This window comes from Centroberyx affinis, unplaced genomic scaffold (genome assembly GCF_046629955.1).
Source record: "Centroberyx affinis isolate AG114_WGS23_722 - 3 ecotype Tasmania unplaced genomic scaffold, CSIRO-AGI_Caff_v1 ptg003351l_1, whole genome shotgun sequence".
In the NCBI taxonomy this organism is placed as follows: domain Eukaryota; kingdom Metazoa; phylum Chordata; class Actinopteri; order Beryciformes; family Berycidae; genus Centroberyx; species Centroberyx affinis.
This window is the reverse complement of record NW_027281347.1, coordinates 1-26,967: the sequence shown is the minus strand read 5'-3', so window position 1 is coordinate 26,967 and position 26,967 is coordinate 1. Positions and strand designations below refer to the sequence as shown.

The window sequence follows — 26,967 nt, the reverse complement described above, 5'->3', positions numbered from 1 at the left end:
CGGGGAGACAAGTTTATTTGTGTCATAAATGAAATTATTTCACAGGTGTATGGTGCGATGTCTTGTGGAAACACTGAAAGAAAAAACCTTTGTTTACAAGCTCTGATAGGAGGTTGACTCCCAGAACTGCATGTTCTGTTTGCGTCGATGCGCCACACATCACAGTCCACACACACTCTTTCACAAACCAGATTCTCTCACACACACACTGGCCTTCGTTGCCATAGAAACTCTGGTTTCAGGACATGATTCTAATCAAGTCACTGATCGTATTAGTCACACGTTGTGCCTGACAGAATGTGTTCAGGTGTTCAACACACGCACACATGCATACACCTCCAAAAAAGAAGGAGCCAAACAAGCACCAATTACAACACAAACTTTTATTTTCATAACAGAATTTTCAAGGCCAAATTACAAATAAATAAGGAAGGAGACACTTGCAATAGCCCACCTCGCTGGGCCACTTACCCACACAAAACAAGGAGACCCCAAAAACTGGTCAATAACAAAGATTATTAAATAGGTTCGAAAGAGGTTTTACACCTGTACAACTGGTAGCTTTAATGAACTTTGATCATCGTTCTCTCCTCTCCCAACCTATTTACAATGCGAGTAAAAACAATAGGAGTGGCGGAATTCATCTTTACACCATCCACCCTCTTTGCCTTGTCCATAGTGAAGTCAGTAGGTCAGATGGATGTCACTACTAAGACATGGCATGCGCGTCCTCATTAGCGAAACACGGGGAGCACTTCACATTCTTATGACCCGTGAAGACAACTCATGTGTGTCAGAAGGCAACTAGCCACCTCTAGCCAGGCAGAGGAAAGCAGCAAATAGGACAGTAAGGTATTGACTTTCTACTGAAATGCCAAGAGAGAGAAATGTAAAAAAAAAAAAAAAAAAAACACAGGAAGGGAAGAATGGGTTCCCAGTTCATCATGACAGCACTGTCATTTTTACATGCTAAAATAACCCTTCTGCATTAAGCTATCAGACATCTGATAAGAGAAGTTGTTAGTGTGCCTGACTGTACCTTTAATAATGCTATAGGTGTGTTGTATAAGCAAAGCAGGACTTGCATACCAAAAGGGCAGCTGTGAGAATACAGAATCATACACATAAAAACCAATCTGAGGATGAAGTAATGTTTATGCACCCTATGTATGAAAAAGTCCTTGATTTCATGTCTGCGTGAGCTTATACTGTATATTCTCACACTTACATATGGAGTGTATTCATAAGGAATTATGTTTCATATTCAATTGTTCGACTGGAGTGCCATTCAAATATCTCTCTCTATACTGTATATACTGTATATATATATATATATATCTATATATATTCAAGTGCTTTGGTAAAGTTGCACATTTTTCTTTATCATGCAATTTTTACAATGCCAAATATTAGATTTTCACTTTACAGTCTTTCAGAACATGAAGTCATTTACCACAGTACGTTTGAATCCTTTACAAATGGGCTACATCTAGACTTCCCTATCAGTGTCTGTCTACCATTCTCTTCTCTTCTTTAAACCTACATGTATTCCTATGCTTCTATTCCTACAGGCTTTCCTTTATACATTGAAGTGGAAAGTAACAGGCCCAAACATTCATACACTGTGGAGGGGCTATCTGTGCGTTTCTCCTTCCTACATACTTTAGTTTAAAATTTGTGTATAAATATTGCACATTCAATTTGCATTTCATATTTATAGATAAAAGTAACAGTAACTAGACCTATGGAAAAAAAGGAGAACATGTACAGTTGTACCAAAAGTAATTGGGAGAGCAACCAATGAATGCCTAAATGCACAGCTAACTAATGTTACTACATTTCTGGGGTAGGCGTAGTTCCCTTGGAGACATCCATACGGTGCATCGGTCATGACTGGAGGAATACGTGGCAGATGTGGTAGGGCTACGTCAATGTACCCACAAAGAACCAAAGGAATCCAGAAAAAGAACAAAAAGGACAGAGGTCGCGAGGCATCCAGGGGCCGGTCAGATGTGGAGGAAATGAAGCTCAGGACAGAGGGCAGAGATGCGAAATGGAGGCTGGTGACTGCAACCCATGGATGCCTTTCCCACTGACGTTCAACCCTGTTGCAAAGGCCGAGAGCAGAAGGGACTCCAGACTGGACTGCTTCAACTAGTCGAGTCAGTAAACACACACTCAGATATACAAACTTTGGGACACAGGCAAATGAGGGGAACAAGACGAAAGCTTGTAAACAAAGCTCATTAAAGTCCAAAAAGCAGAAACAAAATGCCAATAATAAAAAAACCAGGAGAGTAAAGAAATAAAAACCCCTCAGAGTAATACAACCATAAAATAACAGTAATAAAAACATTTAAAAACATCTTAACGTTCAATCTCTCATGGCTTTGCGACACTGATTCCTCAGAGACAACAAGATACTCGACATGATCCTCATAAAATGTGTTTCAGAGATGACAAACCAAATTAAAACAAAAGAGAACATAGTGACAAAGATTAAAAAGAACCCATCACCACATCATTTAAAGATAAAAAGAGATCCCTGCATCGATTCCAACCTGAATGTTGACTTAAAGCCCAGGAGGGATCCCTCTTCCAGGCCCCGGTCATGCCGCCCCTTTCCCTACCACGAATCTGCACTACAAGCAAAGTCCAGGACCATGCTAAACTGGTGGAAGGCTCCAGAGAGCAGGGGAGGAAGGAGGAAGGGAGAAAAGCAGAGGAGAGGGCGCGCTGACATCGATTCACATACGTCCGGCGTGACATTTCTCACATCTCGAGTCGCGCAGACGTTTAAACTTCATGTGCCGCCTTGGTCGTCATAGCAACCCAAAGGGCTAAAACCGTCAGAGAGGAGCGTCTGGCTGGTCGGCTACCTGTAAGGGCCCTTCTGCCTTTTGGTCTTGACAGAGAGTTCTGAACTGGATTCAAGTGTTTTCCCCCCCTTTGATCGAAGCTGGTCGCAGGGAAGCCGAGGAGGTGGTGCTTGGGTTGCTTTGTGTGTCTGTATTAATGCATGTGTGTGTGTGTGTTTTACCTGTATCCATCAATTCCTCTCCAAATAGTCCTGGTAGCGGCTTCTGAGCTCCTTGTGCATGTGTGTAAGTATATGCGTGTGTGTATGCGTGTGCTGTAGTGTGTCTATGTGTTATTTTCCACCATACATCCTCTCAATGTCTTCCTGGTAGTGTGATTTGAGCTCCTTGCGCTTCAGTTTGAATGCGTCGGTGACCAGGCCGGTCTCTGGTGTCCAGGCCTCAGCACTCAGGCGGATCTTCTTGGGGATCTCAAACCGCTCCAGTTTGGCTGCTCGGGGCAGAGAAAAACCACAAGTCAGAATGACAGATACCAGTGTAAAAACAAAGTGTGGTAGAAAGGCAGGAGACACTATTGCACCATGGCTGAATTGCTAACCTGATAGACAGGACCTCAATTTGCATCGCTTTGGTTTATGTTGTTTTATCGGATGTTCTCATCTAAGAGCGACTTACAATGAGTGCAACAGTAGAAAAGGCTTCAATTCTTACCAGTCAAAAGTGTGGACACACCTGATTGAATGTACTATGTTTTTCTTTTTCTTAAAGCCATTTTAATCTAAAGGCTTATGCTTAAATGCTTGACATGTGTTTCTTAGACAAATATAAATAGTGAAGTTGATTCCTATGTATGAATTTCTTTCCAAAGTCTTTGCCTTTCCATGGAGGCAAAGGGCGGCTACTTTAAAGAATCTATAATATAAGATAGTTTTGATTTGTTTAACACTTTTATTGGTCACTGCATAATTCCATTTGTGTTATTTCATAGTTTTGATGTCTTTAACTATTATTATAAAATGTGAAAAATAGTAAAAATAAAGAAAATTACTTGTGTCCAAACTTTTGACTGGTAGTGTATGCAATTTCAAGCAAAAATAAGGGGTGCAAAGGTCAGGACCTTAGTGCCCCTACAATATTCCTGTGACCATAGAATGATGTAAGATGCAAGTGCTAGGAAAAGAAACAGAATAAAAGCTAAGTAGAGAGATGGAAGGATTCTTCTCCCTACCTGAGACGGCAGCCTCAGTAATGATGCGGAGGACCTCTCTCTCCATCTCAGGGTTGTTGCAGATCTCCTCCCAGCTGCCTCTCACCTGCCTCTGCTCCGCCATCGCCATGAGCTGCTTGTGATTGGGCACCACGAAGCTGATCACGTACGACTGGTCACTGAAAAACAGGAACAGGATGGTCCACAAGTTAGCTTTTTTTTGTTTTGTAAGTTGCAGTTTTAGCAGCATTAGGGAGAAAGAGATCAAGAGGTGAACTACAGAAACAGAGAGAGACAGGAAGAGACGGAGAGAGTATGTGCAGGGTTTTACCTGTTGGCATAGGCACAGATGTTGTCTATGAGCGGGCAGTTCTTCAGAACAGCCTCCACTTTTCCTAGAGAGACGTACTCGCCCGCCTGCAATTTCACCAGGTCCTTCTTACGGTCTACAGGGAGAGAACACACTTTAGAATCCTAACTGGCGTATCACCTATACCACACACACACACACACGCACACACACACTAGTTTATTATTCCTCACCGATGATCTTGAGGCATCCATCAGGGTGGAACTCTCCAATGTCTCCGGTGCAGAACCATCGCTGGCCATTCTCATCCACAAAAAAGTCCTCGCGGTTCTTGGCTTCGTTCTTGTAGTAACCCATGGTTACGTTGGGTCCGCCAATCACAATCTCTCCCCGTGGGTTGGGCTTGTCTGTACTGTAGTAACCACCTGGAGAAGCACAGAACTTATTAATAAAAAAAGATAAAACATTAAAGATATCATTATTATCTCTCTCACTCTCTCTGTACATTTGGGTCGTTCCCATCCAACTCACCCTCTTCCCAGTCCTTGAGTGTAATCTCTGAGCAAACTAGCGGAGCGCCCACTCGTCCTGTGCTGTAGTCCCAAACTGAAAAAATACCCCACCAACACACACTACTGTGTTACCATGGCAAATGTAGGCAATAACTGCACATCAAATATGCGGTCTTTTTAATTGCTTCTCTTTTCATTTCCCACTGGGCAGAAAAAAACATTCTCTTTCTCACATTTCCTCCCTCCCTCCCTCCCTCCCTCATTCCTCTCCCTCCCTCATTCCTCTCCCTAAAGCCATTCTCTTACTCTCACTGATGGTGCCAGCTCCGCAGGTCTCTGTCAGGCCGTAGCCTTGCCCCACAGGGCAGCACAGACAGATGTTCATGAAGCGCTGGGTGGCAGCTGAGAGGGGAGCTCCGCCAGACAGCAGCACCCGCGTGTTCCCTCCCAACAGCGAACGCACCCGTTTGAACACGATGCTGAGGGGGAAAGGAGAGAAATAAGACAAAATATACAGCACAGAGATGTAGAGATGTAGAGAGGAAAGGGAGAGAAGTGGAGGAGAAAAGAGTTATGAGAGTGACTAAGGGTAGAGGCACCCAAGACAAAAATGCAGCAAGTCATTCAGACCATTCCAAAGTTAGTGATGAATCTATATGGAATCCAGATATTGATTCTTGGCCACTCCAAAGGCAATATTAAATCAATACTATGCAATGATTCATATGTGCTAGAGAATCATTCCCTGTTGAATGTCAGCACTTTCTGTGTGTGAGTGTTTAAAAGGGTTAGGTTAAGAATTAGGGCTGGGTTAAGATTAGCCATGTAGGTTAATGTTCGCTAATGTATCGACTTAGGGGGAGTGAAGGTAGTCAATAGAAGGAGCCTCGCTCTAGATCCAGCCCATGTATACAGTATATGTGTGTGTGTGGTGTGTGTTACCTGTCACAGAGAGGCGTGTTGTAGCCTTTGGAGATCTGCTCCATCTTGTAGTTGTAGGCCAGCACAAAGAGCGTCTTCTGAAAGCTGCTCATCTCCTCCACTTTGGTCATCACATTCTTATAGATTCGGTCCATGATCTCCTACACAGGCCAGACAGAGAGACGGGGAGGAGACAAAAAAAGCATGTAACTCTTGCTAAACACTCTTGACATTTCAAAATTCCATACTCTCTCCAGGCTGTAATTTCTTGACTAGATGTGAAGGATTTTGGTCAGTTTTTAATATGTATAATGTTGGTTGGATGACTGTTAAAGATTGTCAACATGGCCATATTACTCTAAGTTCATTCTTCACAACAAATATCATAATGTGAAATGGCGAGTGTGGTTAACCATTAGGTACAACTACATGAAATGCGTTTCTGTGTCCTCTCAGCTCAATGAAGTACTGGAATGTTAACAGCCAATACCATCAGACCTTCTTCCAGGAACAGGCTTGGCTGTATCAGATTGGATAGATATGTTTGTGCGGTGATAAGAGACTTACTGGCACAGCCGCCATGAGGGTAGGTCTCAGCACGCTGGTATCTCCTTTACTCCCCTTCTTTATCTTGGTAGACTGGACAAATGAAACAAGACAGACACGGTGTTGGCTCTGGCAGCATCGCTTAACAGCATCGGTGAGGGTGTACGTCTCAATAATATATGACCTATGACTGTAATGCATCCAGGAGAGAGAGCTTTAAGTACACGACTGCAACAGAAGTGAACTGGACACATGGTGCATGCGTGCGTGTGTGTGTGTGTTTGTACACTGACCTGGTCGGCTAGCGTCTGTGGGGACGAGTAGCCGATGCGACAGCCGTGAGAGATACACACCAGTTCAGCACTGAGCTCTAGAACATGGGCCAAGGGCAGGTAGCCAATGTAGGTGTCTGTTTCACTGCCAGCACAGAAATGACACCGGGTTAATTTCCACTATACAGACAACAAAGAAACTAAAATACTGGGGTAGTAGGACAGCAGAAACTGCAGAGGTTAGAGAAATGGTAGGAGAATATATATGTTTTTTTCAGTCAAAGAGAGGAAGCAGTACACAAAGGAGCTTGAACCAGACAATGGGAAAAGAAAATAAAGCTGAGAAGAGGAGAGGAAGTGACAGAGAGCACGTGATCTGGAGAGAACAGTGAATCTGATGCTGGCATACTCGAGGTTGGGGATTCGCTCAGCCATGCCCGTGATGCCAGCGATGATGTTGCTATGGGAGATCATGACGCCCTTAGGGATGCCTGTGGAACCGCTGGTGTACATGATGACGGCCACGTCGGACGGCTCTGGCTGCCTGCGATCCACTGCCACTGTAGAGGAAGAAGAGCAGAGGGAGGCTGGTTAGAGAGGGAACGGACCGCACACATGCATTATTAGCAATAACAATATATTAAGAGAGGAAGCAATGTCTTTTCACTAAGACACAGATACCCATAACATCACGTCACCACTTTCATTCACTGTGTTCACCAGCTCTTTCCATTAAGGCTGCAGTTGTCCAATCCAAAGCATAATAAATCCAAGTGAGAGCTCCTCAAACAATTGTATGCTATGAAAGGCTTGAAGGGGATTTAGTATACTCTTCAAGAGTAAGAGAAAGGGTACTTGTTACATACTGCATCTTCATTTAAAAAAACAATTTGCATGATTTTTGAGCCCTATCCCCTTATTCTACCAATCTTAATGCATACACAATTTTTGGCATCCATGTGAAGTCCATAGTAGAGGAAATATGGCTACACTTTACAGGTATACTATATACTTGAGGAAACATGTATTGTGGTTGATGAATTTCAGATGTTTAATTTCTTTATCAAAGTGGAAAAGTATAAGCATAAGTCAAGTCTTGCTATACATGACAACATGTTTGTTTGCATCTGTCTCAGCCCAAACATGATGAAGTCAAACATGATGGCTATCCCCTGTGTCTTTTTCTAAAGAGCTTTATCTATTTCCTCTTGTTTTCCTGAAAAGTTGGCCAAAGCATTGGGAGGATTTTTTTGGCAAGTGGTGAGTTCACCTCTTGTTGACTCTGTCACAGCACAGCAGAGCAGAGTACATCACACACACATTACACATCAGGCTGCTGGCTTTGTATAAGCCACCATCAGTGTACTTCCGGCTCCCTGACAAAATTAGAAATCCTCTTTTAATCACATTTGGTGTCACTGGAGTGATTGAAACAGATTTCGTACAGCACTTGAGTACTTTGCACTTTATATTCTGAAGAGCACCATGGACCATTAAAGAAAATGTACTGTATTTTTCCAACACCTCAGTGAAAGTCATCTTTTTTTTCCCAAATGTTGAGCAGAGCAGTGTGCGGATTCTTTGCAGGGTCCTTAATCACTTTGCAGCAATACTTACTATTTTCAGGCCTGGAGCCCATCTCTTGCACAGTGTCCATGTTGTAGACCATGATGCCTCTGGGGACGTCTGGCCAGCTGGTGGGCTTCTTGTCGACTACAATGATATGCTGTAGCCTCGGCACATCACACAGTATGGCCTGGGAGATGGAGTTGGGTGGGAGTGGGAGGGAGGGAGGGAGGAGGGAGAGCAGGATGAGAAAAGTAATTACTAAATGCAAATAGAGTTGAGCTCTTCATCAAGCCCTAATCTTGCACGCAAAACACAAACAGTGAATCAGTGACATGTCAGTGAAATTAATTTAATCTAGTTTTAAAGAGAGGAACTGCAGGGCCTTGTGCGACACAGCTGACATGACAGAGATAGAGAGAGAGAGAGACAGAGAGAGAGTCATAATCGTAGCATAGTAAGGCAGCTACCTTGAGACGGCTCTGCAGGAGGTCTTTGCTTGTGATGATGTGTGTGACCTCTGTCTCGTTCAGGCCATGGGAGATCGCCGTGGGTCCAAGAGTGGAGTACAGGGTCACAACTGTCATAATTAAAACCAGTAGAGTTGGTCAATCACATACAGCAGGAGGGAACATCATGTGAACAGATTGCCTGTATGTATTTGTATGTTTGCTATTTTTGTGTCTGGGTCCTGTGGCATGACTAGTTTATATATACAGTATATGTACGAGAATGTCTGTATGAACATGCTTGTCTGCCACTCACGTGGGAAGTTGTACATGAAGCAGGCCTGCGCTGCTATGATCCACTCTGCTCTGGTCTCACAGAAGATGGCAATGTTACACTGAGGCCTCTGTCCGAGAGCTGCCAGACCACTGCCAAAACACTTTGCTGCCTGGTAGGCCTCCTCGTATGACAGCCAGTTATAGTCCCCCAAAATTACCTACACACATCATACATAGGCAGATATTCAATTCAGGGTTATTTATACAGTACATACAACCAAGCCAAACAGTTTCTAAATAGGCTAGGCTGTACTGTACAGGCCTAGGTAGTCCAAAAGCATCTGAGCATCTTTGACAATTTTAGGTGCAATTTAATAGAACAAAGATGATCAGAACGATTAAGTGATTTGGGGAAAACCAACCTCGCACCCAGTTTAACACCCATGGCATCCCAGTTGATGGAATGATACTGGACAGGCCAATGTGAACAGGAATAATTTCAGGCAGCTTAATATGAGCATGCTCCTGCATTGCGATATGAAAAGCACTAGAAAAGCCCTGAGCCCTAGTCTTGGGTGCTACAGAGACTGCAGGCATTAATCACGGCTGCAATACTGAAACCTTTGAATCTGAAAGAGGTCTGACGTTATTACCATTCATACAATAACATCATTCATACCCGGTCAGTCAGTGCCCTCTATGGAGCTTTTGCAGCTATGCAGCTGAATTTTCAGCTGTGAGACAAAGGGCCAGTGAAACAGCACTCTGACAGTGCAGAGTACCGCTGCTCCTCCACCCACATTCCTCACACTAACCACACTGGCAGACTGTACTGCAAGCCTCTCAGACACAACCAAACTCCCTGCAATTTCACAGACTCACATAACATTTACACGGCTGTAAGCTAAGATGAGAAGATGAGATGCGGGGTACAACCTTGTGGCTTAAAACAAACTGAGGTTGAATCCCTGTTTCTGAGAATAGGCTAATTTCTAAAAGACTCATAAAACAAGGAGATGTATGATCTGGTGTGTGTGCCAAATGGGCAAACGTACCAGGAACAGCAATACACAACAATTCTACAATGTCCCTCACCTTCTTGAAAACCTTGCCGTTAGGCTGGAGCTCATCCTCCTCGCTGAGCACCTGCCTGGTGCCCAGACAGTCTCTCTCTGGGAACCTCCTGGCTGCGTATTCAAACACCTTGTCCAGGGAGTCCACCCCGGGGTGCAGCCACCCCACTAGCTTCTGTTGGCTGTTGATGGCCCGGTAAGGCCCCGCTGGGTGTCCGCTTATTGAGCGTGCCTTGACCCGGCGCGCCCGCTCCAGGTTGGTGCCAGCCCCGGAGAAGAAGTACCAGGGCAGGAAGGTGATGACGGAGTAGACCCAGACCACAGAGCGGAAGACCTGCAGCAGCAGGGGGTTCATGTCCTCCTTCAACTTCATCTTTAAGCTCAGGGGTCAAGTGTGGAGCTGGGAGGGCTGGAGGGGAAGGGGACCAGGGGTGCAACAAAACACCTCACTCCTCTCTGCTCTTTGAGTGAGGGGACTGCAGGTAAAGGATATTGACTTGCTGCTGAGGCTGAGAGAGGTTGCGGGCGGCGGTTCTTGTGTGGAGCGGTTCAGCCAGACCTGCAAGACAGAGACACCGCATGGCATTTGTTAGAAATAGGTCTTCATTAGCATATTCTGAAGTATAGAGTGACAGAAAATGTGAGCACACGCACACATAACCCTCTGATAAATCAATGCTTGCTTGGAGACCATTACAGCCTATTCTTAGCCTGTTCCTCAGTCAGCACTATTTGCCCCCTAGCCCAAGAGCACAGACGCAGCCTCTGGGGTCGATGTGTCGAGCAACAACGTACCTTACAGAGGAGGCATGATGCTGTAACACTTAAAAACATTCTTTGGGCTAAATATTTCCTGGATGATCTAAGCCTAAAAGGCCATGGTATATTTTAACAGAGTTATTATTACCTGCTAATACATAAAGCTGAATGAAGTAGAGTTTGCATCTTAGCAAAGACAACACTGGGCTTAAACCCCTTCTGTTTATCCCACCAAAGTTAGCAACCGTGCCATGAGCTATAAATTTGCAATGGCAGGATTATGCCATTTGTGCTTTACCCATTATTGCTCCTGAGTCACGCTCTTAGTTGTCTGGCTGTCCTGCAAAAGCCTTTGGGCCAACTCTGTGTCCCAGACAGTTTGGCTATTTCTAGGGCATCCTGAGGGCCAGAGTGTAACTGACGGTGCAGCACTGTAGCCACTGAACCTGAGCATGTGACGAGCAGAAGCAGTGACACACTCCACTGCTCAGTAGGGAAGGTGGTCAGGTGGGTGGTAGCCAGCTAATGTGACAGTGCGGAGAGGAATTTAACACTGACTGATGAGGTGGGCTGCTCCTGGCCTGGGGCTGATGGGGCCACAGCAAACACTGAACATTACTCACCCCACCTGTTCAACAGCACATTTTTGAACATTTTAGAAAGCTATAGGCTAGGTCAGATAAGCAAGAATGTTTCCGTGCAACATGCTACAATCCCATGGTAAATAGAGACGTGTACACTACCAGTCAAAAGTTTGGACACACCACAGTTTTCTTTATTTGTACTATTTTCCATATTTAGAATAATAGTAAAGACATCAAAACTATGAAATAACACAAATGGAGTTATGCAGTGACGAAAACTATGTTAGCTTTATTTTACATTCTGTAAAGTAGCCACCGTTTGCCTTGATGGAAAGGCAAAGGCTTTGGAAAGGAATTCATACATAGGCATCAACTTCACGATTTATGTGTCCAAGAAACAAATTTCAAGCAAACAGGTCCTCTCCATCAAGTTAGCAATTCAGCCGTGGTGCGATAGTGTCTCGTGCCTTTCTACCACACTTTGTAATCAGGTGTGTCCGAACTTTTGACCAAAAATGAACTGCAGCTAGACTAATTACCCAGTGAGTGTCAGGGCCAGCTGGACTGCCTAACACTGCTCACCTGCACTGCACCACTCTCTGCCTCTGCACCCTCCTACCTCTCCAGTAAGGACTGAGACACCACAGCCATGAGAATCCTACACTGCAGGAGCTATCTGCTTCCACACAACAATAGTCACTTGGCTCTTAGTGTATGGAGTTCATTATAAATTGTCAGGAGCGTGTGTGTATTTGTGTGTGTGTATACCAGCTTTTGCTCAAAAACCAGCTTTGACACAGCTGACCAGAAGGAGTGAGGATAAAAAAAAAATGTATGCAGTATAATATGATACCTTCCTCTCAAGAGTACGGTATCAATATGTTGGCTACAAATAGAAAACAACTGAAAGAGCACTTAATGGTGTTCCATCAAATAATTTTCTTGCAACTGATTTGTAGCCTCTAACTCGTAGAATTGTTTTTGAGGTTTCAACGTTTTACTTTTTAAGGAAAACTGAATAATGAAATGCAGTATCATAATACCACTGCAAAATGTAGGCTGGTTTATCAGAAAACAAGAATTTAATGTTTTTATAGGCCTAGATACATTTTCCCTATAAAAGAGGAGAGTTCCACTCACCTATCTGGTCACAAATATTTGAAAAAATGTAGCCTAAGTGAGTCAGATAAAGCTGAGCTGAAACAAAGTATGACCAGTGTTGAGAACTTCAAAGCTATTCAAAGACAGTCTACCTTGGGTTAAAGCCAGATGTCATGTTTGCCTTGTGTTCCCCATGCTTTTCACATTAAATGGTGTTTATGACTTTGCCCCATGAATGTTCCCTTATGTTTCCTTTAGTATGTTTCCACTTCCTCCTATATTTCAAATTTCTGCTTGTGTTGAGTATAACAAATTTCCACAGTAGTATTATGAATTGATTTCTGCCAAAGACTTAAGAGCCTTATCTTTTAGGCTTGGAATCTTATCTTTGCTGATAATACTAAGATAACTTGTATCACAGCTGAAGTGAGAGCTTGGGCTGTTCCTTCTTCGTCTGGAGACTTTAGAAAGTGTCGATAGTAGATAGTAGTAGTGTGATTTTTCACCTCAGAACTAGGATACAATCTCTATATCTATGGATAAATCTGATTTTCTTCTAAAAGTCTTCTCACTCCACATGGGCCAATTCAATTATCTCTGGGACCAACCCTAAGGATGAGAAAATTTACAAAGGATTTTATGAGAATACAAATTAACAACTCATTCAGCTCTGCTCCCCTGAAAATAGTAAGCTGCCTCTGATATTTAGCATCCATCTAAAGACTCATTACCCTAAATAGATTCCACCCTGCTGGTGAAGGGGGATAAACAAGTCTCACCCACAGCCTTCACAATACAACAACAAGCCTAGAAGTCACAAGCCAAGTCTGGAAGGTAAAAACTAGACTAAGCCAAAGACAAACAGCCAAACCGCTCAAAAATATTCTCATCTTCAAACTTGAGACTTGTAATACAGGTCCAGTTACTTACTGTGTACCGTACGTTGATAATAGTGAGTACTTCCCTCCACGAGGCCACAGTGCACACACCTGATAGCTCCCAGTCATTTTTTTCCCCTCTTAACAATATGACTCATGATCAAGAGAGTTTCGTTTGCAAGAGAACTATTGGCATGTTACAATGCAATTATAAGGATGCAATAATTCGATTTTACATACAACACTTCATGATGGAAGAAACAGCAGCAAAATTGTGATGCCAGCCATATGATAATAAAGATGGTAGATGGTAGTTGCTGAGAGGAACTATGCGGGTTGGTCATACCATAAGGCTGATAGTAAGTCCATGTGCTTGTTTCTGTGGTAGCAGCATTAAACACACATCCACACCCACACCCACATGACTGCCTTTGTTATGTCAACTATCCAATGCCCAACAACAGAGAAAGTGATACTTTTCCATACAAATCCATACATACAGCAAAAGGTCCATCCATACATCAACACTTTCTCTAGGCCAGGAACAGCCAAGATGGACACCACAGATTAAGCTAGCAGGCCTACTTCAGTGAGTACTACAGCTTTCAACCATAACAGTCCATAAAAGGTTTTTTATCTAGTCTTAATATGGAATATATCCCAAATCCCAATATCAAAGTGAGCATCACAACGCCAATATGATGCTAAACTACCATTTTACCCAGCAGGATCGTCCTAATCTGAGAGATAATGTTATCACTAGTAAAATAATAAAACATTACTGATAACCTGAACATCTATTTATGTTAGACATGTGTAACGTTATCAAAGCACTAGATAACGTTTTCAGGCTAGCTATCTATCAACCAGATGCCATTTTCTACTCAACAGTGAATGTGACTGAGGCTAAATAGCGCAGCAGCATACAGATAAAGATTACTAGCTAACGTTAGCAGACAGGATAGCCCAATATCCCACAGACGCACCAAAACCAAGCAACCGGCGAGCTAGCCTTAGCTCACGAGCTAACCATTGCAGCTGTTGGCCCACTGTTGTTGTAATAAAAAATATTTATTGCGCAAAAGTCTCTCTACTATACCGGGCAGCATCACATCGTATTGAACACAAACGAAAATCTTATTACAGGCGATGTGTCATGCTACTGAGCAAAATGCCTAACAATGCAATCTCTCTCATCAACATCTGCAACGCGTTTGCAGACAACAATGCGTTCTCACCTCTTTTCTCAACCGCTACTTCTGAGTCGCTGAGGGGCTGGACCAGGTATATTCACACGTTTTACCAAAGCTCCGACATGATGTCGTTGTAATCTATGAATACTTTGTATCGGGCTATAAATCACGCTTGCCAGTCTGTTGGAAAACAATTATATAAAATTGAGTGAAACAGTAAATCTGTGAGCATCACCGGGCCCGTGCTATCAGCCCGGAAGTGATTGATATGACGTCGAGACAGCTCTCTGTCTGCGATTGGATCCCTGAAGGTGGCGCGTGCTTGAGCAGCTGTGACGTCAATGAGGTTACTAGCGGTCACAACCAGCGGTTAAGGATAATGTAACATTTCCATGGTCGGGACAGTCAGTTGGAGAAATTGTATTTTGACCATCAGAGCATTCGAAATGCAGCTACTCTGTGATTGTGGACTAATTCGTTTTTTGACAGATTTGTTGAATTCAGGGTCGGAAACAACCTCAGGTAGCAGTAGTCCTCCAGACTGGGTCATCTGCAAATTGCAAACCGGAGCTCCAACTCTGACTGCATACCACAACTGGAACCGTGTCGGTCTGAAGAGGAGGGCAAGTGACAACTTAGCACTCCTGCTGGATGCGTTCCTGCCTGAAACAAAAAATCCTATTCACTTCCCCATTCACAATACAAAACAATTCGGCATAGATAAATAAGTGCATGAACTTTATCCGAACATGTTTTGAATAGGCCAGTTAAGGTTATACATTATAACCTAAAATAAGATAATGTAAAACATAATATCCTAATTCTTTGCAATAAAATAAATTAATATAAAGCCTTTCCAACTACATTTTGAATGCAACCACCGACTTTGACTTTGATATGAAATAAACAACAAACAACTAGATAGACAGATAGATAGATAGATAGATAGATAGACAGATAGATAGATAGATAGATAGATATAGCCTATAGATAGATAGATAGATAGATAGATAGCTAGATGTAATATCATCAGCTTTGGTGTGGTCTAAGTGGCCTTCAATTTCATCCCATTGTCATATGGTCATTGAACATAGAATAAAAACTTCCTGCCTCCATATTTTGTACCTTTACTGTCTTGAAGAACAACAAGTAAGGCAGTGTTAAGTAGCCAGAGAACTTGGATGGATAGGTAGCTTTTTTTTTTTTTTTTTTTTTTTTTTTTTTTAAATCAGTACTCATGAATAGTAATTTGACATGTCTAATTAGAATGGTTGCCATATGTCAAAAGCCGATTTGTTACCATGGCAGAGGCACCATGTGACTGAACATTCCAGTTGTAATTGTACTGAACATCTCACAGCTGAATATGTCTCATGCACTGTCTACATGGTCAAATACTTTACGTGATAGTAGCTAAGGACACAAAACCAGGGAAATTCAATTGTATGTGTGTGTGTGTGTGTGTGTGTGTGTGTGTGTGTGTTTTTTTACTCACATAAAGAATATTTTAGCTACGGTCATCACAAATTTCAAAACAGCACTGATCTAACTGAGTTTGTTTCCTGGTCATAGAAATCAGTGCAGTTTGGTCCCATGACAGTAATTGGTGTCCATTTTTCCTAAATGGACATGATTGGGGCAGAATAATTGCCTAGATCAGTGGCTCTCAAACTGGGGTCAGGACCATCCAGGGGGTCATGAGTTTTGGCGGGTTGCAAGATTATTTATGGGATAGGAAAAAAAACATATTTCTACTATACAAATTAATTATCATGTGTAATTTTTCTGATTTTTCTCTGATTTTTTCTTTTTTCTTGTGAAATACTTAATAGTTTTCAGCCTCTCGGCCTCCTCTTATAATGAAATTCCCACATGAATCAGAATGCAAAGGGTCATACTGCAGAGGCAGCAAATGAAAAGGAACATAGATTGATCTATGATTTTATTTGTTGAATTCACCATCCATGACAATAAATTATGTAATCAAACTTTTCAGTCAGTGGTTCTGTATGACTGCTGTCTGAGACTGAACCATAGGCCAAAACATACAGTAGGTGGCAGTCCATGTTTTTCCCTGCTGCACTCTCACTTTTATACACTAGGGGGAGACTGAGTACAAAGCATTTCTTGCATGTAAGCTTTGCACTGCTGCTCTCTCTCTCATAATGCCTTGTTTCAATATGTGTGTGCCTGTGCCTGTGTGTGTGTGTGTGTGTGTGTGTGTGTGTGTGTGTGTGTGTGTGTGTGTGTGGTAAAGAAGCAAGTCTTTTTTTTCTCCATGACATCTGAAGAGTGACATGAAAGTGAAATAGCCAGGTAAGCCGTGTTTGACACCATGAGCCTGGACAATGATCCCTACTCACTGATCTTCGGGGTGTTTGCATGCTTGTTAAGCCATATGTCCGTACAGACATATACTGACAAATGCACACACACACACACACACACACACACACACACACACACACACACACACACACACACACACACACACACGCACACACACACACACACACGCACACACCAACACACCAACACAAATTCATGCCTTCCCCTCCACACATACACATGCATTTGCAGGAACACACACACACACACACACAAGCACATGATCACATGATGAGTCCAGTGTGTGTGTACAGGGTGGTGATAATAGCTGTCCCCAGGCTGTGTCTTCGAGGTCATCTTGATGGGACACAAACCATCAGAGGGCAGATGTTATGAGCAAAGGGAACACTTTCATCTCCTCTGTGAAATACGTGTGTCCAATGTGATAATGACACAAAGACACACTTTGCACACACTTAGGGATAGCCATAAAAGGGAGACCCAGGAAGAGAGGAAATATATGGTATCCTGGGACTGTCTGTTTCTGGGTGACCCCTTCTTCCCTGGCATCATGCAGAATGGCTAATGGACACTCCCTTGGGATTCTACCTATAACAACCACTCGACTGGTGTCATGGGGCTTGCTTGATCCTGAGTGATTTATCTTCTATCTTGACTTTTGCTGGTGTCCTGTGAAAACCATGTAACTCCAGTTTTGGTGACTTTCATGTTTTCACTTCAGTTGAAGGATTACAAGCTCCTCAGAGGGTTGAGGAAAATTCTCCGACCTCTTGGGCTTATGAAATCAAAAGAAAATCCACAAGATTATGTCAAAAAATGCACTGTGATCAAGCTAAAACAAAGCTGTTTATCTTAGTTCCTGAAAAGTTCGCATTTTGGAGATACAGGGTTTTTACCTGACAGCCACGATATGGAAATTAGAGAAGAGTGTCTTTAACTTCTTGCTACTCTCAAAGGTAATCCTGGACATTAACAAGAATTAGTAAAAAATCAGAGAACTTAAATGGGTGTACTTTAGCAATAGGTGACATGATAGGCCATAGCATCATTGGTACATTCCAGACTTTTAAGAGTGAAGTAGGTACAATAATATAACTACTGAGCCCTTGGCTGATCATGAAGCCCCTTGACGTCCAGTTGGACTTAAAAATATGCCAGAGGAGGGGAAGGGGCGCAAGAGGGGGGACAGGGGGGCGTGAGGGGATTAGGGAACAAAAGGATCCTTCTCTGTCATCAAAGAGGATCTGCTCCCAACTCATCCCCTGCTCTCTGGCGGCAGGTTTTTATTTTTTGAGAGAGGGGAGTGACGGCTGGAGGGAGGGAGGGAGGGAGGGAGGGATATAGGAGGAGAGTTTGATGGTGGGGTGGAAGGAGGAGTGCAGATTTCAAAGTAATCTTTAACTTTAAGCCCTGCAGTCTCTCTGAAATGAAGCCCTCTGTCCCAGACACAGTGTTGTCTATGGCTCCCAGTGGAAGCCTGCCACCCCTTCTTTCTTCTCAAGCTTTTGTCACGGTGGCGTTTAAGTGGCATTATTCACCGGCTGGATGACCAACTGAAGGAGTCCCTTTGAGAGACCTGAAAGAGATGGATTTTAACTCCTGAGACCGGAGTCCCCTCTTAAAACAACACTAACTGGAGACAAATACCCACTGTGTTGTTGGGATTCATTCACAGATACCTTAACCAAAGGGAGACATCTATATGAATCATCACAAGTGATAATAACCTAAACCTAGTGAATTAACAGCAATACTGTCATCATCATTTTCTCAGATAGAAAAAGATGTAAAAAGTGAGGGAGAAAGAGAAAAGAAGGGATGTGTCTTTGCAGCCTAATTGCATGAAAACACACACTAGAGCCATTATACATCAGTGCTATGTGCTTCTGCGTTTTTAGGGATAAATTCAATTAGTCATTCTTTCATTGTGAAAGCATACTTCCTAGTCACCTAAAACCCTTGAGAGTGATTTTGGAGTCATTAGTGAATCAACAATGCGCTACATTCATGATGACTTTCCCACAGATTTCGCTGCTTATATGACTTGGGAGAGCAAACTTAAGCCCATCTGATGATTTAAGACCCCTAGGAGGTCCTCTGCACCTCCATTGTCTCTTTACTTTACAACACTGCTTATTTTGCCCCCCTACCCTCATCAGTTATTTCCCTCATTTTGTGCAGGCTCATGTCCCCTCAGGGTCATTGGCTTGGGAACCCCCTGCAGACCTAGCACACCCCAAGGGGAGTCAATGTAATCACACTGGGACTGTCATGGGGTGAGCAGGTTCTGTCATTTGCAGCAGGTCCTGCTGGTAGAAACAGTGGTGGCACAAGAGGAGTGGAAAATCAGGCACACACACACACTTGTGCTTACACACCTTATGCAATTTGTCACGTGAAGTAATGAAGTTGTGTATTAAAGGACATATAAGAATGTTATTGTGGGTAACACACCATTTCACGCTATGAGTTCATCATTAGGGCTATAAACAAACACACAAACACACACATATAAGGCAGTTTAACCACACTTTTCAATATTATTCTTTTGGAAATATAGGATCAGTAACCAGGAGGCCATGGCCCTGGCCCAGTCTTCATAGACCTGACCACCTGTATGTGGAGATTGTCTATGCCCACACCCTTTATAAGACACAGAATGCTGTTGTTCCACCAGTAATAGACAAACGGAGTGAGGAAACAACATACTTCTTCAATGTTCAATATTTACAACTTCATGATCAAGTTTAAACCATAAGCTTGTATCTCATGTTTACCAGGGCAACAACATAGCCTAAATTAGTGTTAGGGGAGATTTTGGTTAGTTGACATCTATCAGAAATCCATGTTTAGGCTGTATGACATGTAGTTTTGGTGTAACAGACAAGGTTTTAATCCTCAGCAGTCATTTAGGCTTACTGCTTTTGGCAAAGTGTCACACTACTCAACTCCAATGGGTGACAAAAAGCAAATAACACTGCAAAAAATCTTATTTGAATGCAGGTCTCCCATTGGCAAAGCACACCATCTCCTAGTAAGCAAAGGGAAATACTACAAGAGAGATATTTAGAGTTAGACAACACTACTGTACAGCACAGGTTTTATTAAGCCCTATACATAGTATCATAGACAAATGCTATCTGACAGTGGTTTATTTATTCTTTAGCTGTTGCATATATGGTTGAATTTTTATATGGACAACTACAATACATTTAAACAAGCAGGCCAACACCCAGTGTTGTACAGATATGCTTGAGGCAGGAAGTGCATACACCCTTCAAAAGGGGCAAAAATGAGGAGTATAGAATTGAAAAGGTGCATTCCATGGAGGAAACACAGATAATGCATGGGGACATTTGGTCTTACTGACTTGGGCAGGGTCTCCCACTGCTGAAACCTATTTGGTCTCCCATTTGCAAAACCCAACATCTCCTAGTCAAGACAAAAGGAAATCAAGAGAGATATTTAGGCCTAGACAACACTGTTGTACACATAATATCATATATCAATACACAGGATATCATGTTACTATCCCTTGTGTCATAATATATATAGGCCTATTAGAGGCCCAATTCAGAGTAGGCTACCATTTATCTAAATGTAATCTGATAGTGGTTTATTTATGCTGCGGATGGTTGAAATGTTATATGGACGACAGACAAATACACAAACAATTGCGGCTAACAGTTGTACAATTATGCTGAGCCGTTGAGTGCATAGACCCTTCAGAAGGGGAAAAAGTGCCTACAGTGCACAAAAGGCACATGGCATTAGAGAAATATCAAATAATTTAGGGAGGATAATCCGTTTCAAAGACCTGGCTGGGATTCTCACAGTGAACAGTGATGTTGGTCTAATAATCTTCAATCAACACTTCAATCTACATTTGCAACCGTGAAAATTCTCCTTGAAAGCTAGAAAGAAGAGAGCCAAAACTTTAATCTGTGATACTATCAAGGCTCTCTGAATCTGCACTGACCAACTGACAGTAAATTAGACAATGGTCACATTATGGACCTCATTTAAATATGAATGCCAATGAGTTCATAAAATCAGTGTCCAATTCATTGTCAATTGAATGCGGTCCAGACTGTGATCAGCTTAAGCCTCTTGAGTTTCTGGTTTGGCCCTTTGGCTGTGATTTGTCCATGGTCACAAATATGGACTGAGCTGCCTAGATCACTGGAATAACGCGACTTCTATTTTAGGGATTTTCCCATTAAAGCTTTACAACACGCTGTGTGTTGTTCTGCAGCCAGGGGGATTACATTACATTCCCCCTACTGACATTAGAGGAGGTGGAACTGAAATGCCCCGTTTCAGATTCGGGTCGGTATTTCACCAAGCACACAAGCCAAGTGAGAATAAGCGAGAGCAAGGCGAGGCCGCTGGCCACAGACAAACAAATAGGACCGACGGACAACGCGGTGTCATTGAAGTTATGTACAAAGATCAGGCCCAGAAATAGCAGCACGAGCATGGAGAGGAAAGAGAAGATGGCGCACACACAAGCCGCGGTCACAGCAACTTGTTTGCAAGTGTGACAGCTCTCGTTGCTGTCCTGGGAGGCGGCAGGAGAGACGGCTGCACCTGCCGGGCCGTCTGTATTTCTTCCATTCACCAGCTCATCTAGGTGGCGCACCTGCTTAATGTCTAGCGGGAGCGCATCAGTCACCGCGGTGTTGTCGGGGAGGTTGTGAACTTGATATTCCGGTACCGGGGTGCGATGGCGGCAGAGAGGGCAGCCGATTCTCCATCCTCGACCATCCCGCAAGTGGAGGCTGTCGAGACACTCCTGGCAGAATGTGTGTAAACAGCCCAGGATCTTGGGAGTGTGGCGCTCCAGGTCGAAGTAGTTGTAGCATATTTTGCACTCGTATTCCTCGCCGGGAGACGAGACGGTCGTTTCAAGCGGAGCACTTCCACAGTCGCTTGCGCTGACCGCCTCCTCCGCCATGTTCCGCCTAATTAACTTTATTTGACTACCGCTGTCTGCAGCTCCAGTTTCTGACAGGGTCTGACTCTGTCATTCTGACTGGACGATGGTCAAATTCCCGGAGCAGTGTAGGCTACAGATTTTGTATTGCTGGAGGAGGTAAAACCGGTGATTTATTCAATGAGAAACGCTTTCTCAGATGAAGGTTGGCGGAGTGCCTCAGCTGCACTGCCCGGTATGACTCACATCCCGACGAGTGCCGTTCCTCCAACCGGTTGCTGGCATCACCAACTTGCTGTGTAACTGGGGCACAACCCGGAGACAGGGCCGGATTAGGCTTCATCACTATCAGATTACTAAATTTAAACCCCGTTCACACTCTGCCGCAATAATCCAGTCAATAGAAAGCTGCCTCCAAACTTCCCAATTTCTTCTTACGTAAATAAGATCATGGGTTATATGGCTATTCGAAACAGTAAATCATTTTCTTTATCGCCTGCAATGATAAAGAAAAGAGTGTATGTACGCTCTGTTTTTCAGCACCACTGGTAGTGGACAGCGCCCAACAGTCCGATCAGCAAAATGACACCTTCAGCTCACTTCCTCCAACTCAGTGCCGGTTCTGACCTGTTGGGGGCCATGATGTCTGTTTGAAATCAGTCTTTGTTTTTTGTTTTTTGTTTTTTTTTATCTGCCATCCTTGATCATTTTGGGACTGGTGCACTCCAACTTAACATTAAGGAGGTGGACCCTTTGCCCCAGGACAGGCTGTGGACGCTACGAGAACTGCCAGATTTGCAAATACCTCGCTCTTTACTCTCGATGCCAGTGTTGTTATTTCTCGGCCTCATCTTTGTACATAATTGCAGAAATCCTCCGTCATCCGTCAGCAATCAATAAATATGACCATATCTCAGTAAAAACACCATTCTCTCATTTAATGTCAGAGGAGCAGCCCAGACAGTTTGGTGTCGCATGTTACAGTTTCGTCTCTCTTGTTTCTAGCTTTCAGACAGACTTGTTCATGGTTACAAATCCAGACTGAACTGTTTCAAGATTATTAGACCACTGTTCATTGTGAGAATACAGTCAGGTCTTTGAAACTGATTAGCCTGCCCATATTATTAGATTTTTCTCCATGCCATGCACCTTTTGTGCGCAACTGCAAATGTATTCTATCCTACATAAAGTACACCAATCTGACTTTAAAGTAATTCACGAAGCAACTCAGCAAAAATGAGCTCAGTGGGTTTCTCAGAATATGTGTTCTAAAAGTGTCCCTACACACTGCGCTTATATGTGCCCTCTTGTGGCTGAATGTATGCATGCATGGACCATGTGTGTGTGTGTGTGTGTGTGTGTGTGTGTGTGTGTGTGTGTGTGTATATATATGTGTGGGGCTATAAACAATACCGTACAGTACAATCAACATGAGAAAGAAATTCATTCTCACTTGTTTTTTAATAATATACCTTATTGTGCAGGGAAATATTTTTAAATATTTTAATATACACAATATTTGGTGCAATAAACGGATGCAGTTTGGTAAAGTTTGAAGATTTCAAAATTCATATAACTTCTGCAAAAATCTAATACATTCTGAAAACCTTTGAAGGCCATAGGATAATGAATAGATAAACTTCAAACTGTTTTTTCCAACTGACTAAATGAAAACTACTTTTTATAAATAGTTTAGAAAGAAACAATAGACAAGTTATTAAAATATTTTGACTGAAATGTGTTTATCTCATATGTGAGCTGGATCTGTTCACCAACATCAAGTCAAAAAAGGTTCAAAATGCCTATAAGCACACAAAACATTATTCACCTATTATATATCCAAATGAAATGTTGTACCTGTGGTCAGAAAACATAAGTGACCAGTTGAAACCTTCATTAAGTAATTTAAATGGTGACAATTAGAAATAGATTTGAAATTACTAAAAAGTTTAAACCAGATCTGGATGGAGACACATTATTGTGTCATGCATATTTTGCAAAACACACTGACATGATACTTGGTAAGTTTAGGAGATCCATGCAGATAATTCCACATCATCCCTCACATAGTATTCTTCATCCTGGTGTGTTTCACAGATGCAAAATATTTTACTGGATTTCATCAGAAAGCATCGCAGTTCCTGTGGCGAGGTAGGAAATCCAGTTGAAGAACTGTGACGCCACAATACAAGATAACATTTCTTGGAGATCAAATGGTTGATGTACTGTTCAACAAACACTGTGTTTCCCCTACACACACACACACACACACACACACACCTTAGGAAATGTTTTACCTGAAATAATGAAGTAGTGTATTGCAGGAGAGATAAGAATCTTACTGTGGGCAGCATTACAAGTTCATCATGGGGGCTATAAACTATTAGTTGACTGTTTCCAATGCTCATTTGCTGACCTATTACAGTAACCCTGCATGCCCAGAGGCTGTATGGTTAACAAATGCCCCGCTTCTCTTTCTCTTTTCTCTGGCTCACCTGGGTGCACCTTATGGGCCTTTGTGATGATAAACTCCACTCAGTTTGAGTTCCCACTTGAGTGTTGTGGGTCACATGTAATTGCTAACATCAAACACATCAGAAAACAGTGCGTCTTTTGGAGGTACCTTGTAAGCGGCAACATCCCAAGGCTACTAATGAGCGGATTTCCTTATTCTGAGATGCTTATCTAAACATTGGCCCAGGTATTCTTCTAATGTATTTCTCCTTCCTCAAACAATGTGCACTCAGTAGTCTTTGTGATGCTAAATTCTCTTTTGAATTGTTGTCACTGAACTACTTCAGGTTAATGGGGACAAAACATCAACATAACCAACAATAATACCACAGCTCAGATACAGTCCAACTGTTTTGGAAGGATATTTTAAAGTCACTTGCGTATCGTTTTCTCATTACTATCCACCATGCAATGTTAACACAAATTTGGGTTGATCACATAAAGAAGCAACAACATATTCTGTAAACATATTCTTTGGTGTGGGGTTGGCACATTGGAAAAATAAATGGAAATCCTGTTGAAAAACATGTGAAGACTTTATCTCAATGGATTGCTCAGTAAATTGGTTAAGACTGCAGATTGGCCTCAACTTTATTTAGGAACTGTGTCTGTGTAACATGTGCCAGAGAAATACTGTTGCCAAATCTCTGTTTACAATATATTGTAAAGGGAGATTTGGCAGTAGTAATCATACACTGTCAAGGCCTCAAACAGACTTAGACCTATACATGGGAGACTGCAGTATATCAGCGCTGCAGCAACTGATGTTATGGCACATTGTTTTAAATCCCCTTGTAGCAGCGGAACTGCTCTCTAAAGACAAATAAAGTGGTTTTGCATTTAGGAGAAACGTTGTTTTACAGCCATTTGTTATTTCAACATACATACACCAGTATATAAAGCCGTTCAAATTATGTAAATTAGGATTATGAAAGTATATATAATTTTAGTAGTCATAGTAAATATCTGAGCATAGGTCTCTATGGAGCTCTACTGTAGGGCCTCATATCCTACTCTTATTTATGGAAATAAATAACTGTTTTATCAGTAATCTGAATAGGTCTGGGTCTAACATAGTCTACTTATCGCCAATGCCACAAAGTGCCTGGGTTATTGGGCTATTAGACTAACCTTTGGGGGAGGGGTGTGTGTGTGTGTGTGTGTGTGTGTGTGTGTGTGTGTTGTTGTTGTTGTTGTTGTAGTTATTTAATGTGTAAGGTTTCAGAAATACAGCATCAAAAGCCCCTGGATTATTCTGGGTGTGTGCATGGTAAATGCAACATACTATTTCTTTTCTAAGCCATTTTGGTCTTTATTTTCAATGCATTTGTGCAGCAGCAGAGCACATTTCTGACTTGGCTTTCCCCTCTAATTGATTTGACATGGTAGATCCAATGTCCTTTTCATGATAGTCAAACTTAGTATGATAACTTTGTTGCTCTCCCATTCCTTCTTTTATGGACATATAAAGTTTCCACAAGTTCTCTGTGTCCACTGGATCTATTTTTCTACCAAGAAAAGATCTCACCTCAATCCTATAGGAGGAAAGAAATGATCAGGCCGCATGCTGTGGGTCACTGCAATGAAAGAGACAGAAAACTAGACAGAAAAATGATACTTTCTGCTGTTTTTGAAAAATTGGCATGCAATATAATAGCAAAACAAAAACCAACAAGATTTTTGATAATGTATGGAGCATAGAGTATGCAAGGTGACATAGTCCTGTATATTTTCTTTTTACCTGTGAGTAAACAAAAAGTGCCATATGAGTAGCACCATCAAATATAGCTCATATTTTCACATTCTGCACTTTCACAGGGCAATAACTCAAGTTCCAGTTGGTCTTGGGTATGCAAGGTTGTGATGATATAGTCGTTTTTGGATCATTGCTATAGTTTTATTTAGCAAGCACTGAAAGGAGAAATGTTGACAAACTTGATCAATGATCACCAAATAATAGACTGAGCTATCTGCCACATGTCAGTTAGAGTTGTGATGATGTATCAGTTAATCTTATAGAGTCCATGTCCCAGCAGTCATTCCAATTGATGGACTTTACAGTTTGAGGAGATAGGCTCCTATTATATAAAAAGCCAATATAGCCTTATTTCTGGGAAAAAACGGTTATTAAACACGGCTAATTATCAGAACTCTACAAGGCTTCAGAAAAGTCAAGTGATCCCTCATGTGGTTCTGTGTGTCAATAATCGTCCATTTGCACGGATGTGTTACACTAGCGTGTGGCTGAACCACGGGTCCTGGTAGCGCCTATTGTTGAATTAGTGCAACTATTAGATGACTGTGGAGCTTCTGCGTGGGGTGTGGTGGAACTCGTGAAAAAAAACATTCCTCCTTTCCACGCTGAGGATCTCCCGCATCCACGCCATATTTCCCTCCTGCCCTCCATTGTCTGTGCGTTCCGGTGGAGAGAAAACCTTCCCAAAAAGCTCTCTTTGTGTGCTTACCTATTTCCATCTCTATGATGCTCCATTTAACTCCTACATCCCTCTACAGTTGTTTGTCTTTATATTTAAGGTGATGAAAAAGTAGGTCAGTCTACTTTTTCGAGTCTACTTTTAATGGATAACCAAATATAAAATAATTCCAAGTTTGCGTTGATAAATGATAAAATAATAGCATGATAGTAAGCACGAATAATTAATGCTTACAAACAAATAGGCTACTTACTTAAATTAAATAAA

The 26,967-nt window shown here is 42.3% G+C and overlaps 2 protein-coding genes across 2 annotated transcripts; both read right to left on the bottom strand.

Annotated features, from left to right (window-relative positions):
- Positions 1-377: 377 nt before the first annotated feature.
- LOC139660619 (fatty acid CoA ligase Acsl3-like) lies at positions 378-14,706 on the bottom strand. The gene is made up of 16 exons (XM_071538816.1): positions 14,512-14,706; positions 9,974-10,510; positions 8,919-9,096; positions 8,624-8,733; positions 8,205-8,343; positions 6,997-7,147; positions 6,609-6,732; positions 6,337-6,408; positions 5,791-5,930; positions 5,155-5,327; positions 4,868-4,942; positions 4,570-4,761; positions 4,358-4,472; positions 4,048-4,205; positions 3,041-3,309; positions 378-2,154 (listed from the first exon to the last, which is right to left on the bottom strand). Exons 2-15 carry the CDS (start codon positions 10,322-10,324, stop codon positions 3,152-3,154), a joined length of 2,136 nt encoding a protein of 711 aa, XP_071394917.1. The 5' UTR covers positions 10,325-10,510; positions 14,512-14,706; the 3' UTR covers positions 378-2,154; positions 3,041-3,151.
- LOC139660609 (RING finger protein 228-like) lies at positions 10,398-21,772 on the bottom strand. Its single transcript, XM_071538801.1, has 2 exons — positions 21,100-21,772; positions 10,398-10,510 (listed from the first exon to the last, which is right to left on the bottom strand). The coding sequence occupies exons 1-2, from the start codon at positions 21,770-21,772 to the stop codon at positions 10,398-10,400; spliced, it is 786 nt and encodes a 261-aa protein (XP_071394902.1).
- Positions 21,773-26,967: the final 5,195 nt, after the last annotated feature.

What these genes read in the sequence shown, in the direction of transcription:
- LOC139660609 (XM_071538801.1), bottom strand. Translation starts at nt 21,772, where the DNA reads ATGGCGGAGGAGGCGGTCAGCGCAAGCGACTGTGGAAGTGCTCCGCTT. An exon ending in TTCCACCTCCTCTAATGTCA is followed by an intron (nt 10,511 to 21,099) that starts GTAGGGGGAATG and finishes TCTGTCTTGCAG; the next exon opens with GTCTGGCTGAACCGCTCCAC.
- LOC139660619 (XM_071538816.1), bottom strand. Translation starts at nt 10,324, where the DNA reads ATGAAGTTGAAGGAGGACATGAACCCCCTGCTGCTGCAGGTCTTCCGC. An exon ending in CTTCATGTACAACTTCCCAC is followed by an intron (nt 8,734 to 8,918) that starts GTGAGTGGCAGA and finishes TAATTATGACAG; the next exon opens with TTGTGACCCTGTACTCCACT. An exon ending in TGGATGCCTCAAGATCATCG is followed by an intron (nt 4,473 to 4,569) that starts GTGAGGAATAAT and finishes CTCTCCCTGTAG; the next exon opens with ACCGTAAGAAGGACCTGGTG.